Here is a 14,528-nt window from a genome sequence, read left to right as displayed (position 1 = left end):
ATGTTAAGACTGAACATTATTTTGTGGTATATCTATGGATAATATCTTAATATACAGTGGATGATCTAAACTTCCCTATTTTGTTAGAGTGACAGTCCAACTTCTTTAATTTCTTCCTTCGGCTGCTTCCTTGTGGATCATCTGCCCCATCTCACCCTATGTGTACTACTTTCCTGTCACACCGAGCCTCTGTAAGTCCTCTTTCACAACATCCAATTTGTTCCCATATTAACTACATGGCTTTGAAAGCCCTTCTGAAATTCTTCTTCAAAGCTGAGATCTACTTGCAAAATAAACACTAACATGGATAATTGCACTGCATAATTAGTGCAATTACGTGGGTGCCAGATGGGCAATAAATATAATAAACCAAAGAAACAAGCCACTAACCCTGTCAATCACAGACCAGATTAGTGGAGAAAAATGTTTGAACATTTCAGTCAACAAGTGATAGAGGAGGGTGTGGAAGGATAAGCGTGGTGAACCGAACGAACCAAAACACATGGATTTCGAAAGATAAATTGTCAATTATGCTTCTAGCCTGCTATATTTAGCTTTAATAACAATAATAATAAGTAGCAAACATTATAGAAGTAAAGTTAAAGTCTATACGAAAACCTATGTGGAAAAAGTCACTGTAGTGACGCCAATTATTTGTCATCAAAATAAGTTAAAAAAAACAAAACACGATTGTGTGTAAACAAATGCTACATTGCTGAAGAAACAGTGTAACAACAAATGAGACTAACAAATTCATCACCTACCAGAGGTGTCCACCCCGCATTATCTTTTAGATTGGGGTCAGCCCCCTGATCCAGAAGATCCTTGACAGCCTCTACATCTCCCTGCAAAGACCAAAAGATAATAACAAACCTGGGGTCAGAACTACAGACCTGTAAATGCAAACCTTTAAACACAGCAGCTGATCTCAGTAAACCAAAGCTCTCTGGTTTATCAATCACTCAACAGTGGGCCATTGATTGCTTTGTCTGGGATCCAGGGAAGGATTACAGCTATGTTTACAAGGATTACTATCAGACAGTTTAGTCTCAATAGAGTGGAATATGGCTGCCTGATCTAATACAGCCAAATATACTCAACTCCACAGTAAGGGAGAATATTTAATTATATATCTGTAAATTTTTTTTAAAGAAGAAAAAAGAATAAACAGGAAATGCCAGGTTTGCTCCTTGCACTCACTAATTTTCATGATTTTTATTTCTGCAAAATGTCCTAACCCAAGAACAGCATTACTGAGCTAAAATGAGTGAAATTATAATTGTTTACCATTTTAATATCTCATTTTTTTTTAGGAACACTGTGCACAGATTTTATTCTTGCAGTCTCCTGCAGTTATTTTCACACCTAGAATATAACAGAAAATTGAGTAAATAAAGTGAATCATGCCAACACTTTATGACCTTGATTGCAGCTAGATGAAGCAGGGTCTCTCCCTTGTGGTTCCTCTTCATAACTGCAGGGCTTCCTGGACTGGACCGTCCAACAGATGCACCATTAAAACAGGAAGATCTCCTGTAACTTTCTGTGGAGGGGCTGGCTTGAACAGAGGGGCTGTCTCTGCCCTCTTTTCTGGACTTTTTGGTGCTCTTAGGGGTAGTCAGAGATGGAGGATTTAGCACAACTGGAGAGATCGGACTCAATGATTTTCTCCCCCTTCTGCCTGGAGAAGGTCTTGGTCTTTTTGGAGTGTTGTCCAAAGTGCTGTTTCTGTCTTCGGTCCTAGATCTTTTTGAGGAATGCTCGGAAGGAGACACGTTCTTGTGATTTTTGGGGTTATCATTTGGTTTGGGTACATCTGCAGACAGCTGGTCATGCTGAAAGGCACTTTCCGGCAAGGGTTGAACAAGTTCAGTTTGGCAATTCAGTACAGTCTCGCTGCCTTGTGAGAGACTCTCTCTCACTGAGCTCCCTGCAGGACTGAGTTTATCAGTGCTCCGCTGTGCCATCTCAGGCTGAGGCCCATCAGAAGTGACAACAGGGCTTAGGAATGAAACCCTTTTACTGGACCTTCTTGCTCCATCAGCACACACCTGCTCATTTTCAGAGAGATGAGCCTCTTCTGAGATGCCCCATTGCTGGTTTATGGCTTCCAACCTTTTCTTCTTCAGATTTTGCTTCGTCTGTTTTCGTGTGGTTCTGGTGGCTCCTTGCACCGGCACATTCCTGCTGGTAGCATTTTTCTTAGTTGACCTCTTCTTCCTGTCGTTTTTTGTTTCACCGTTGCAGCTTTGAGAAGAAGAGGAGCCGGAGTCTTGGGAGGACGAGGTGAAATTGAAAACTGACAGGTCCTGGCATTGAGCAGTGAGGGTGTCTTGCTGTGCTGCAGATGTTTCTCCAGGAGACCTGTTGTCCGGTACGGTGATCTCTGCAGCCTTTTCGACTGTGCAGCATACCTTGCGGCTGCGGGGACTGAACCAGATTTTAAAATTCTTCTTGTTGTTTTTAGGTACAGGGCCATCAGGCTGAATCTCAGCCACAGATGAGTCTACAATGAAGTATGAAAAGAAAAAAAAAAACAAAGAAATATATGTGAAAACACAGTGCTAACAAAAATTATCACATGGAACTATTCAAGCTAATTAAGAATAATTTATATACTGAAATCTTGAAAGTTTAACATCGATCTTTGAGGAACTGTTCTTAATGTATAATTTGGGGTGGTTTGATGGTGACCTTTTTTCCATGCTTTCTTTTAATTGAACTTCAGTATTAGTTGCATTTCAAGGCTGGTCGTTTAGTGTGTTACAGTAGTTACATACGAGTACATAAACATACACATATTAATGAATAAAAGGCTCAAGGTAAAATAGCAAACACTAACGCTACTGCTAATGGGATCCTAATAAAACGCAAGAAAGCAAAAGAAAAAAAAAAAATAGCAGAAAAAAAATCCCTCATAAACAGAAACTGCACAGCTTATTAGGTGTAGTGAAATAATAATGCTAACATATGAAAGACGTATTGGAGCACCTCGTTTGCTTTCTACATCTTTAGTTGTTTTCGTGAACACTGACAACAACGTGTAGATTTGTTCCCATATTAACTACATGGCTTTGAAAGCCCTTCTGAAATTCTTCTTCAAAGCTGAGATCTACTTGCAAAATAAACACTAACATGGATAATTGCACTGCATAATTAGTGCAATTACGTGGGTGCCAGATGGGCAATAAATATAATAAACCAAAGAAACAAGCCACTAACCCTGTCAATCACAGACCAGATTAGTGGAGAAAAATGTTTGAACATTTCAGTCAACAAGTGATAGAGGAGGGTGTGGAAGGATAAGCGTGGTGAACCGAACGAACCAAAACACATGGATTTCGAAAGATAAATTGTCAATTATGCTTCTAGCCTGCTATATTTTTATATATAGCTTCCCTCTACCTGGATTTTTAATAGGAGTGAGCAGGGACTCTAAGCCACAGAAGAGTTCTATGATGCTGCTGAGCTGCCTGTTGATTTGGATGTCCTTCACCCAGGCAGGGCTGTGACATACCACACAGCCATCTCCTGCACGTGGCCCAGCACAGGACCTGAGGAATAAATATACCCCATATTAGGAGTCCACACTACAGCTCAGTAAGAAGAATTACAGAATGGTTATTCCTTCACTTTTAAAGAACATCCAGTCATAAAAAGAAGAATCAAAATTCGGGCTGTTGTTTAAGCATGCAGACATTAATTCACTCAGTAGCCACTTTCACACATCCGCTCCAGACAATTTCAGGGGAATTAGGTTGGGATACTGTCAACATTTCAACTTCCAACATGTACCACACAGAAAAAAAAATTCCTGTTTGAGATGGACTGAAACTACTTGAAATACTTTTTGTGTTAGCATGAAGGAGGGAACACATTATGCCCACTCACTAGCAATAAAGGCACCAGACTACTACCTGCATTGTTCGCACAGTGGCATAAACCATCATCGCATAGGTTTTTGTATTGGGCACCTGCCAGGTTAAAATGTGGAAAATCCAGCTGCTTTGGATATATGTGTTTTCTCCACTAACTCTAATAACTGATGTCTAAAACTTCAAGGCTACAGTGAATGTGTGAAAAGCACTATAGTATCTGAGAGGGGAGGCAAGACTATGCTCACATTGTAATCTGTGATGAAGGCAAAACATACTGCAGGTGTTAAAAATCATTTAGGTGTACCAAATGAAATTGACCCATTAGTCTTATTAGCTAAAGCTGTCTATTGGTGTCCTATTGGTGTTTAATTGGTTAGAATACACTTAAGTTCATACATTACCTGCACAGCATATGCTCACATAAACCTAAGCAAACAGGTTCCTTCATCAAATCTGAACTGGGGGGAAAAAAAGAGAACAAAACAGACAAAAAAGAGGTTAGTTGGCCAACGGTTGTATACCCCCAAGACCCACAAATTAATTTAAAGTGGGATTAAAAAAAACGTAAGGCAAATTTGCATAAGTGCCTTTACAATAGCCTTATTAGGAATACAGGGTGCTGCAATACTTTTTGAGCCAAATGTGTAAAATCTGAACTTTACAAGACCCTGAAACCCTTAACACAAAGTGCATTACCATCATAAAAACAAAAGCACATAGTCCTGGATGTTTAGCAACTTACACTCTGGGGCAGTCCGGGACCTTGCGATATGCAAAAATAATCACCCGAACTCCATCACAGCTACAAGCACAGTCAAATACAATTTTAAGCAGCACATCACTCTCTGTTTTTACTACGCTTTGTGCTGTTGTCTCTCACTTATTCGGCGCCAGATCGCTTAGCAAAACATGCCAGAGTGTTCATTGGCAGGTGCTGCAGGCGTTATCGCCGCTATACCGTAATTTGCTGTGCCCGAGTTACAGGTTTATTATCTGTGGTTTATTGTGATGGCACTGTTTACCAGGTTATATTTTGGAAGCTTTCATCGTTGAAGTGCAGGCTGCGTGGTGTTTTCTCATTGCTGCACAGAGGTCTTCAACATTTCATGGCATTGCCGCACGTGTGTTAATTAAGGATGAATTGAAAGTGAGGTTTCAAATGAAAAGTTAACGATAATGGACAAGACTAGGGGCACGGTTAAGTTTCTTCCATGTTGCTTTGCATTTCTCTATAAGCATCAGGCCACTGTTCGACTAAACAAACATACCAAACTAACATTTACATATTTGTAAATGTTTACATATTTGTACCACTTTAAGTGTAAGACAACACTTCGTTACTTTTGCTGCTACCTAAACACATAAAAAACCCAGTTTAGCCTGACTTCCAGTACTCGTAGACGACGCAGGGTTAGCTTGCCACTCTGTACTGCACTTAACGTTTACTTACCATTTGGAACAAAGTAGCAACCGTCGGAAGTTTGCCGCCGCCTCCTTAGTCTTCTTCCAGTCCACTGTTTGCACGGAACTGTGCTCATCCATTCTTAGAATAGGAGTGTTGCTCTTTTGTTGTTGTTTTATTAATCAAACAGCAAAAACAAGTACAACTTCCTGTCTTACTTCTTACATCTCCCGCCAAATATTTACGGAAGCGAGCAAAGCGCATTGCCACAGTGGATTGGTCGACGGGCACCGGTGATGACGTAAACCCTGACGTAGGGGTTTTTGTTGTTTTTTTGAGAATCGGACGTGTGAAATGGACAGTGATAAATGAATACCAATAAATATGTTAAGACTGAACATTATTTTGTGGTATATCTATGGATAATATCTTATATACAGTGGATGATCTAAACTTCCCTATTTTGTTAGAGTGACAGTCCAACTTCTTTAATTTCTTCCTTCGGCTGCTTCCTTGTGGATCATCTGCCCCATCTCACCCTATGTGTACTACTTTCCTGTCACACCGAGCCTCTGTAAGTCCTCTTTCACAACATCCATGAATCTTTTCTCTGGTCTTTGTGTTTTCCTCCTGCCTGGCAGCTCTATATTCAACATCTTTTGTGCGATATATTCACATTCTCTACACATGTTCTGCCTTGCCTCTCTGACTTTTCTTCAACCTGCTGAACCTGAGCTGTCCCTCTGAAATACTCGTTTCTAATATTGTCCCTCCTGCTCACTCCCAATGAATACCTTAAACTCTGCAACCTCCACCTCTGCCTCTTGTCTTTTCATTAAAGCCACTATCCCCAAACCATACATCACTTTTACTATTTTGTCAAACTTCCCTGTCATTCTTGTTTTTTGTCTTCGGTAACAAATCACCCCTGACACTCATCTCCACCTACTCCACCCTTCTTACACTCTCTTCTATACCTCTCTTGTGCATTGCCTATCACTTTGGATGGTTGATTCCAGGTATTTACACTCCCCTCACTACCTCTGTTCCTTGCAACTTCACCTCTACACCTGGGTTTCTCTCATTCACACCCATGTATTCTGTCTCAGTTCTACTGACTCCCATTCCTCTTTTCTTCAAAGTATACCTCCACCTCACTAGGCTCTCTTTCACCTGCTCCCTACTCTCACTATAGATCACATTGTCATGTGCAAACATTATTGTCCACAAAGAGTCCTGCCTCACCTCATCTGTCGACCTGTCCATCACCACTGCAGACAAGAAGGGTCTCAAGGGTGATCCCTGATGTAATCCCACCCCCACCTTTAACTCATCTCTCACTCCTACCCACACACCTCACCACTGTGTCTCTGTCCTCATACATGTCCTTCACAACTTTCACATACGCAATCTCTTCTACGCTTCTATACTTCTCTATCGACACTCTCAAAGCAAACATTGCATCTGTAGTGCTCTTTTTCGGCATGAAGGTGTACTGCTGCTCTTAACAGCTCGTTTGCATAGCTTCATGGTATGGCTCATCAACTTTATCCCTCTGTAGTTACTACAGCTCTGCACATCACTCTTGTTCTTGAAAATTGATACCAGTACACTTCCCTGTTCCTCTCTCCTACACATATATGTATGTATGTATGTATGTATGTATGTATGTATGTATGTATATGTATATATATATATATATATATATATATATATATATTGACTGGCATGTTAAACAGATCTTTAGGAATGATTTTTCTTCTGCAGATATGCTCAAAAAACACCAAGTCCTTGCAATTGTTATATCTGGGCTGGATTACTGTAATTCCTTATGATAGACTTTTCTTTTCCTAAAAGGTCCCAGAAGAGGCTTCAATTGATCCAAAACACTGCCACTAATGTGCCATCTAAGACTAGGATGAGGAAAAAAACCTGATTCATCCTGATTTGTATTTAAAATCTTTCTCCTCAGCACGAAGCCCTGAATGATCAGACTTTATATAGACCTCATTTACCACAGGACCACCATATTATTCCAACAGAGCACTTCATTCTCAAACTGCAGGCTTATTTGTGATTTGTAGTTTATGTAAGTAGAATGGGAGAAAGAGCCTTCAGATATCTGGCCCTTCTACTGTGGAACCAGATCCTAGTTCGGGCTTGGAAGACATTAACTCTTTCCGCTTATAAGATTAGCCTTTAACGTTTGCTATTATAGGTGCAAGGTACTTGAGAGACTTTGTTTGATGCACCAAGTACATCTCCCCCACTCCCCTTTTTTTCAGTCCGTGTGCATTTATATACCAGTACTGCATGTTATAAACTTTTGTCAAATTTTTCCTGAAACCTTTTTTTGTTGTTTCTGGTCTCCCCTTTCCCCTCACCAGCCACTGCAGTATGCTACCTCTTTCAACCCTTCCTTAGGTTTCTTCCTGTAAAAAGGACGGTCTTCCCCAGTGTCGCAAAGTGTTTGCTCATAGGGCATTATATGAATGTTAGGGTGTTTACCTTACAGCACAAAAAACTGGTTATATGAAAATAATATATGAAAATATATGAAAATAAATGGATAGAACTGAACTGAATTAATTAGTAGAAATGCAATAATACATCTGCAATGTTTTTATAACTTATATTGACCACTGAAGCAAAATCAAAGATCTTAAATAGTCCCTGTGCAGAAAAATAGTAGAAGCATAAACAGTAGGCAAATGAACAGCAGCTGCACTTGAAAAATAGCTTTATTAAATTATAAAAAAATAGGCTTGATGCAGTTAATACCACATGGAGCAGGTCCATAGGCAAAAAAGTCTATTAAATATTCAGTACAGTCATTCCAGAAGTTACATATACCCTTGGAGAAAGTGTTAATGAGTGAGGGGAAAGTGCATATTAAGCTCTCAGTGTCAATATTTTCTTTTGTCAAATTTAAAATAGAATAGAATAGAATAGAATTCAACTTTATTGTCATTGCACATGCACAGGTACAGGGCAAAATTTCATTTCAGGAGCAGAATTATATATAGTTCACATAAAAAAATACATTACTTTTTGTTTGTGTTATATATTTATTAAATGAGTATGTTATGATGTTGTATAGTGATGGTTTGCCACCAATGACCTTAATTAAAAATCATTCTAAATATTTTATTAGCTATGGTCTAATATTCTAGGTAAAGGTAGGTAGGTAAAAAGAACCCTAGCCACAGAGAGAAATTAACAGACTAGATAATTAAAGTAAACGTCATATATAATGTTACCTGAATGATTCAAAGTGAACATGCAAACAGTGTTATGTAGAAGAGTAATTATTCACTTCATCTACTCGTGTATGCAGACTGGCCATGTATTCTTATGCTTTTCATCAACAGTTTGATTTGGTAAGAAAAAAAGTGTAATTTAACCTTCATATTCACAGTCAAGTGACTAAAAAATAATATTCCTAAAAAGAACCCACAAACATTTAAGTCACATTTTCTACTATATTAAGGTCAGATTTAGTGTGAATGGACACACACTAAAGATGGCAGTCAGCTCTATGCTTGTACTTCATCTTCATCTTCGGCGTCAATTGGTATGGTTTCCATGCCGATCTTTCCCATGGCAAAATTGATGAAGACCTGTGAAGGTTCAGCAATAATGTAAGAGCCATGTCAATATGAAAGGCAATTATTTTTCTCTGACCTGCTTAATTTTGGCTGGTCCGTTTCCCAACCCCCCCACCCCTCCTGTCCTGTCTTCTGCCTATAGTATGTTCCAATCCCCAAGCCTCAAAGGGGTAAAGTGGTTGAAGAGTATCAGCACTGGCTGCATATAAAGCTCTTGGATTCTCACCCTAACTCATATTCCATTTATTTTCCCTCAGGCCTCCCCTCTGTCAGTTTCCCTCTGCCTCTTTTAAACTTTCTCTTTCTCTGTCTTTCACTCCCACTCAGCTTTCTTGTGTCCCTGCTTCTTTTCCCACCTCTCTTCTTCTCTCACTCCCCGTCGCTTTTTTCTGTCCCTTGCCACCATCAACCCACACCTACAAAAACCTCACACTAGTTCTTCCCCTCTCTCAGTTTATGTTGTCTCTTTTTTTTCTCACCTCATCCAGTGTGGTCTGGCTCACAGAGAAGTGCTTGATCTGCAGAGCAGTCTTGTTGGACTCCAGCTGGTCGAAGATGTCAGCCAAACCTCCAGGAGCAAATGGGACGTGGTACTCCACCACAGCCGAGTGCTGGTCCTGTGTGTTGGAAAAGGATGCCAAATGTGAGGTAAAAAGTTAAAAGAAAGTGCTCGTTCTTCTTTAACTATAATTTGATTCTTGCACTTGTATGAAGAAAATAAAATCCTTCTTAATCTTACAATGCTGCAAACATTATTTTGGGGGTAGAAAATCTACATTTTTTTTTAAATACTGTATACGCACTGTACTTTTGGTAAGGGCTCTGGGCACAGCAGGTTCTTATATAATGAGTTTCCTTCTATTCTTAGCTGAGCAAGTCAGCATTATAATGAAGAAAAGTCCACATGGGCAGCGAGGTATCAGACAAAGTTCATTTTTTATAGATTCTTTAATGGTGCACTGATCATTATTATCATATTAACACTGATTCAAACATGTACAGGGAACACGGTTAATCACAGTGACAAATACACAAAATGATCACCCAGCTCGGAAGGTAACCCCATGCTTAAATGACTGATTTAGCGCTTTCACGGGCAACAACTTTGCTATTTTGGTTCACTACCACATTCCCTCAGGAGTTGGTGAAGAGTGAGGCAGATAGAAACATGACACCAAATTAGTGCTTATGCTGATTCATGTCTGCTGGATGTGTAAATAAGCAACTGTTTGCTAACACGTTTGCCTTAAACACTGACAAATATAGCCATATTTATATATCCATCTGTTATATATAATTATATACCAGAAACATAAACGATCTAAAAGACCTTGGAATACTGCCAGGATTTGTCACAATCACTGCATCTGTGGATTTATTATATTAGTTTGTTAGGCAAATAATAAAGGATGGAAATAATACCCAAAAAAGGCTCATAATTTAAGAGTATCTTGCCTTATTAATTATCAGTTGATCATTAATGCCTCGTGTACTTTAGAGTTTATAGTGTATATTTAAAAATATGCACAGAAAGTAGTCAAGAGTCCTTTTTTTACCAAGTACTCTTGACTGCTCTGGATAACTCACCTTGAGATAAGTGCTGGGGAATCTGCGCTGCATGAAGCTAGTGATTTTCCCTACGTCACAAGAGGCCTCAGCCAAGTACATCTTCACAGTGAACCCATTGCCAAACCTGCACAAGGGAGATTTTATGAACAAAGCAGAGTTTTTACATGTCTGAGGCATGGGGCTCTGGTGGTGGAGTGAGAGAGAGTGTGTGTGTGTGCGTGCGTGCGTGCGTGTGTGTGTGCGTGTGTGTGTGCGTGCGTGTGTGTGTGTGTGGTGGAGGGCACTGTTCTTACAAATTAAATTGAGCATTCAACTGCACAAAGGACCATGGGGGGCAAGAAAGAGAGGCAGTGGAGACAGGGTGTGGAGAGCAGTAATGGCAGGGTTGTAGGATGAGGAGAGGTCACTAACCTGTTCTTAATGTGCTGCAGGGAGCCCAGGCATCGGAACTGACCTTTCACCATGATGGCAAGACGACTGCACAGTGCCTCACATTCCTCCATGCTGAGATTTGGAGACAAGGAGGGAAAGATAAAAGGTCATACAAAGGTCCATTAGGATAAAAGTAATTACCCATGCCAGCTGTCACACAGAAATATATATATATATATATATATATATATATATATATATATATATATATATATATATATATATATATATATATATATATATATATATATATATATATATATATATATATATATATCTATACATACACATACACATACACACACACACATATATATGTTATTACATTTGTTATCAAGAGTATGCTGTGGGAAAAAGATTGAATGGCTTTGTCCTAGAATGCTAATCATCTCTGCACAAATCTCTCCTTTGTGCTGAGGTCATATAATGGGTGCATGATATCTTCTAACCTGTGGGATGTGAGAACCACAGCACACTTTCCTTTCACTTCCTCAGAGATGATTTTCCATAGGTGACGCTTAGTACGAGGGTCCATGCCAGAGCTTGGCTCATCCTGTGGATAACGGAGGAATGAGACAAGAATAGAGGAATGGTCAAAACAGCATAAAGGCATCAAATGAAAACATGGAAGGCAGCATGTAGCAAACACAGCGTAGTGCATACAGTAGAGGGAAGGGCACAGCAAAGAAGAGAGAGTAAACACATATATAAATGCAAAATAGGAATGGGGATGGGAGGTCCAGTGTTGCATGCAGAGCAAACAACAGAGAAATGAAGACAAATCAAACAAGGGAGCACTGGTTACTGAAGAAAACACGGGGAGGAAAAGGGAATAGCTGAAGACAAAAAGGGATGGAAAAAGAGAGAGAGGATTTGATGGAGACATAGGCACAAACAAACTTAAAAGCTACAGGCAAGACCCCTCGGGTAAGCTTGGGTAAGCAGACTAATTAACTATATGCGATCTGTCAAGTCTAAGTGATCGATATCTGCTTTCCTTCAAAGACCATTTCAGGAAGAACGGTGCAGAGTTAGTTTAATATTTGTTGTCTGGTGACTTGTTAGGAAATTAAATGTGCAGCTACAGCAGTGTGAACAGGTGTGTTCTCACCAGGAGAAGGATTTGTGGATTCCCGATGAGAGCCAGCGCTGTAGAGAGCTTCCTTCGGGTGCCACAACTGTAACCGTCGGTAATGATGTTTCTGTGGTAGTTGAGCTGCAGCCTCTTCAGTAGGTAGTTCACCAGCTACAGAGGAAACATGCAGGGGATTACAAAGTGGATGGACAAAATAACAAACAGCACACGTGAGAGGACTCTAGTTTGGCATTCACTAATCCCAGCCAGAATGTGACTACACAGATAGGTTACATTGTAATAATTTTTAATTAGCAGTCTGTTTTCTTTTTTAATTGGTGGTGCAGCACCAGTGGTCAAAGCAAATCATTTATTTATTACTGCATGGACTACCACCTGTAATCTTCTTTTTAGACACTTTACATGCTAAGTGATAAGCACGAGATTAATGATAGAAAACAACAATAATTAAAGGTAATAAAATTTGCTTTGCCTTTTTCCATCCATGTTTATATCAGAAGCAGAATACTTTATTAATCCCTAAAGAAATTATGTTATGTATGCTCTTTATGTATTATATATATCTGAATGTAGATCATGGAAATGTCCAAACACCGTCTGTTGTAAACTGCTAATCATTGCAGGGGATGTGTAATGGTCTTTCAGTGATGTAACAGGAGTCGATAGGTCTAATGATTGCTCCTCGTGGCTGTTTGACCCCCTGCCTTCACCCCAAAGCAAAATGAGACAGTGTTATAGACTACCATGCTGCTCCTAGCTTCAGCCACATGATAAAGCTTCAAACAGTTGCTGTTCCTTAACAGCCAAATCACAACTGCAGTCACTTCAAGACGCTTTATATTGTAAGGTAGAGACTCTAAGATAATGCAAAGAACTCAACTGGAGACCCTCAGTGGAGATCTAATATATAACTACACATACTTGTTTTCACAACAGGAAAATATAGATTTACATGATAAAAGGTAAAGGTGGATACTATTTCTTACTGCCAATTTTATATTCCTGTTACACGTGTAACCGCTTTCTCCCATTTCGTCCAGTACAGCCACACAACAAATAACTAAGGTATCTATCTATTCCACTTCCATGAATATTTAATTATGTTTGTACAGCAGTGATGACTTTACACTGTGACTTTATTCTATCTAAACTCTATGCAGTCCCGGGGCTGCAGAAGCTGATGCAGTATAATCCATTTGGTGCATGGCAGTTGATCCTGTGTGTTAAACCCAGCAGGGATCAAAAACCCTTAATGACTTATAAACATTTCAGTCACTTAAAACTCTTCAAGGCTTCCCTGTTAATCAAATAAAATAGTGTGCTGTAAATACAACTACATTTTCAAATAGCTTAAAGTGATTTCCCATTGGTAGGCTTTAGTCTTTTTCCCATTAGTTGGCAAATTTGGAAACCAGATCGATGAAGCAAGTTAATGCAATAGATACCTTCACATAGAGTCTCTGCTGTTTCTCTGTAAGACAATTCGCCTTTTGTCTAGAGTTTTCATTACCATTCACTGTTTTTAAAAGTTTTATACTAGACAATTTCATACTAGACAAATACACAGTATTTTGTTATGTGAATGATAAAGACTGGTAACATAGACTATTCCTCATGCAGCAGGTTCAAATCAAAATATGATGTTTTTATGTTCTCTCATAAAAGCTGCTTTCTATCACCTTTGATGTTACAGCTCATTAAGCCAACAAAACCATGTCAATGCAAAATGACCCCATTAAGGCCTGTCTCATTATGCACAGCTAGGGGACTGTCAGTAGGAGACAACATAAGAGGAACTCTATATATAACCTCAGCTTTGAGAATTAGCCTGATGCTGCTGCAGTTGCCATTATAACCATTGTTGTCAGTATACCGACCGGAGAGGAGGGGCTGTAACAACAGCAGTGAGGGTGATTAGTGTCAGACAGATCCATTTCTGTGCTTTACTGTCTGTGTAAGCATGTGTATCTATGTGCAGCACTCTTGGTAATGTGCGTGCTCAATTCTGTTGGTAAAATGCCTGAGACTGTCAGAGACAATGTTTTTGTTGTTCTTCATTCTGACCTCAAAATGGTGCAAAGAAAGAGAAAAAAGCAGACAGCGCTTACAGCTTGTCATGATATTTTCCACAATTTTTCACACTCCTAAGAGCTGCTTATTTTTGTTCTTCTCTGTCTTTCAAAAAAGAAATATTGATGGGATATTGATATTGAGCACACATCACGTGCTGATTGGTTGCTCTGCAGAGTCCTCTAATAAGCAGACACACTCAGCAATCACCACAGAAGCAAGATTGATTAGGTCTCAGGAATGATAAATGAGAAGATTGAGGCTTTAGTGGCATGTCAAATAAGATTCTCCCGTCATAAAAGCAGAATTTAAATATACATTTTTCCGCAGTAATGCATACTACATCAGCTCAATTCTGATGTTTGGACTGCGCAAGCTGACAACAAAAGCTTTTTCATTTCGCTACAGATTCTACAGCTTTCATCACACATCATTCATTGCTGCACACTTTCTGATTCAGTATGCATAGGAGC

At 39.4% G+C, this 14,528-nt stretch overlaps 2 protein-coding genes across 3 annotated transcripts in view; both read right to left on the bottom strand.

Annotated features, from left to right (window-relative positions):
• Nucleotides 1–385: 385 nt before the first annotated feature.
• Nucleotides 386–4,968, bottom strand: LOC113007580 (BRCA1-associated RING domain protein 1-like). The gene is made up of 7 exons (XM_026144296.1): nt 4,901–4,968; nt 4,621–4,680; nt 4,280–4,336; nt 3,406–3,554; nt 1,422–2,506; nt 765–845; nt 386–391 (listed from the first exon to the last, which is right to left on the bottom strand). Exons 3-7 carry the CDS (start codon nt 4,324–4,326, stop codon nt 386–388), a joined length of 1,368 nt encoding a protein of 455 aa, XP_026000081.1. The 5' UTR covers nt 4,327–4,336; nt 4,621–4,680; nt 4,901–4,968.
• Nucleotides 4,969–8,003: 3,035 nt separating this feature from the next.
• Nucleotides 8,004–14,528, bottom strand: part of abca12 (ATP-binding cassette, sub-family A (ABC1), member 12) — a 58,178-nt gene continuing 51,653 nt past the window's right edge. For both annotated transcript variants that reach the window (XM_026144647.1, XM_026144648.1), the window contains exons 66-71: nt 12,001–12,135; nt 11,339–11,442; nt 10,869–10,961; nt 10,476–10,581; nt 9,368–9,505; nt 8,004–8,900 (exon numbers count right to left, since the gene is read on the bottom strand). In XM_026144647.1, the coding sequence (XP_026000432.1) occupies nt 8,817–8,900; nt 9,368–9,505; nt 10,476–10,581; nt 10,869–10,961; nt 11,339–11,442; nt 12,001–12,135 (660 nt within the window). In that variant the 3' untranslated portion in view covers nt 8,004–8,816. The remainder of the gene's footprint in view (nt 8,901–9,367; nt 9,506–10,475; nt 10,582–10,868; nt 10,962–11,338; nt 11,443–12,000; nt 12,136–14,528) is intronic.

This window comes from Astatotilapia calliptera, chromosome 16 (genome assembly GCF_900246225.1).
Source record: "Astatotilapia calliptera chromosome 16, fAstCal1.2, whole genome shotgun sequence".
Classification (NCBI taxonomy): Eukaryota; Metazoa; Chordata; class Actinopteri; order Cichliformes; family Cichlidae; genus Astatotilapia; species Astatotilapia calliptera.
Note: the sequence above shows the minus strand (reverse complement) of the source record. Positions and strands in the feature narration are given on the sequence as shown.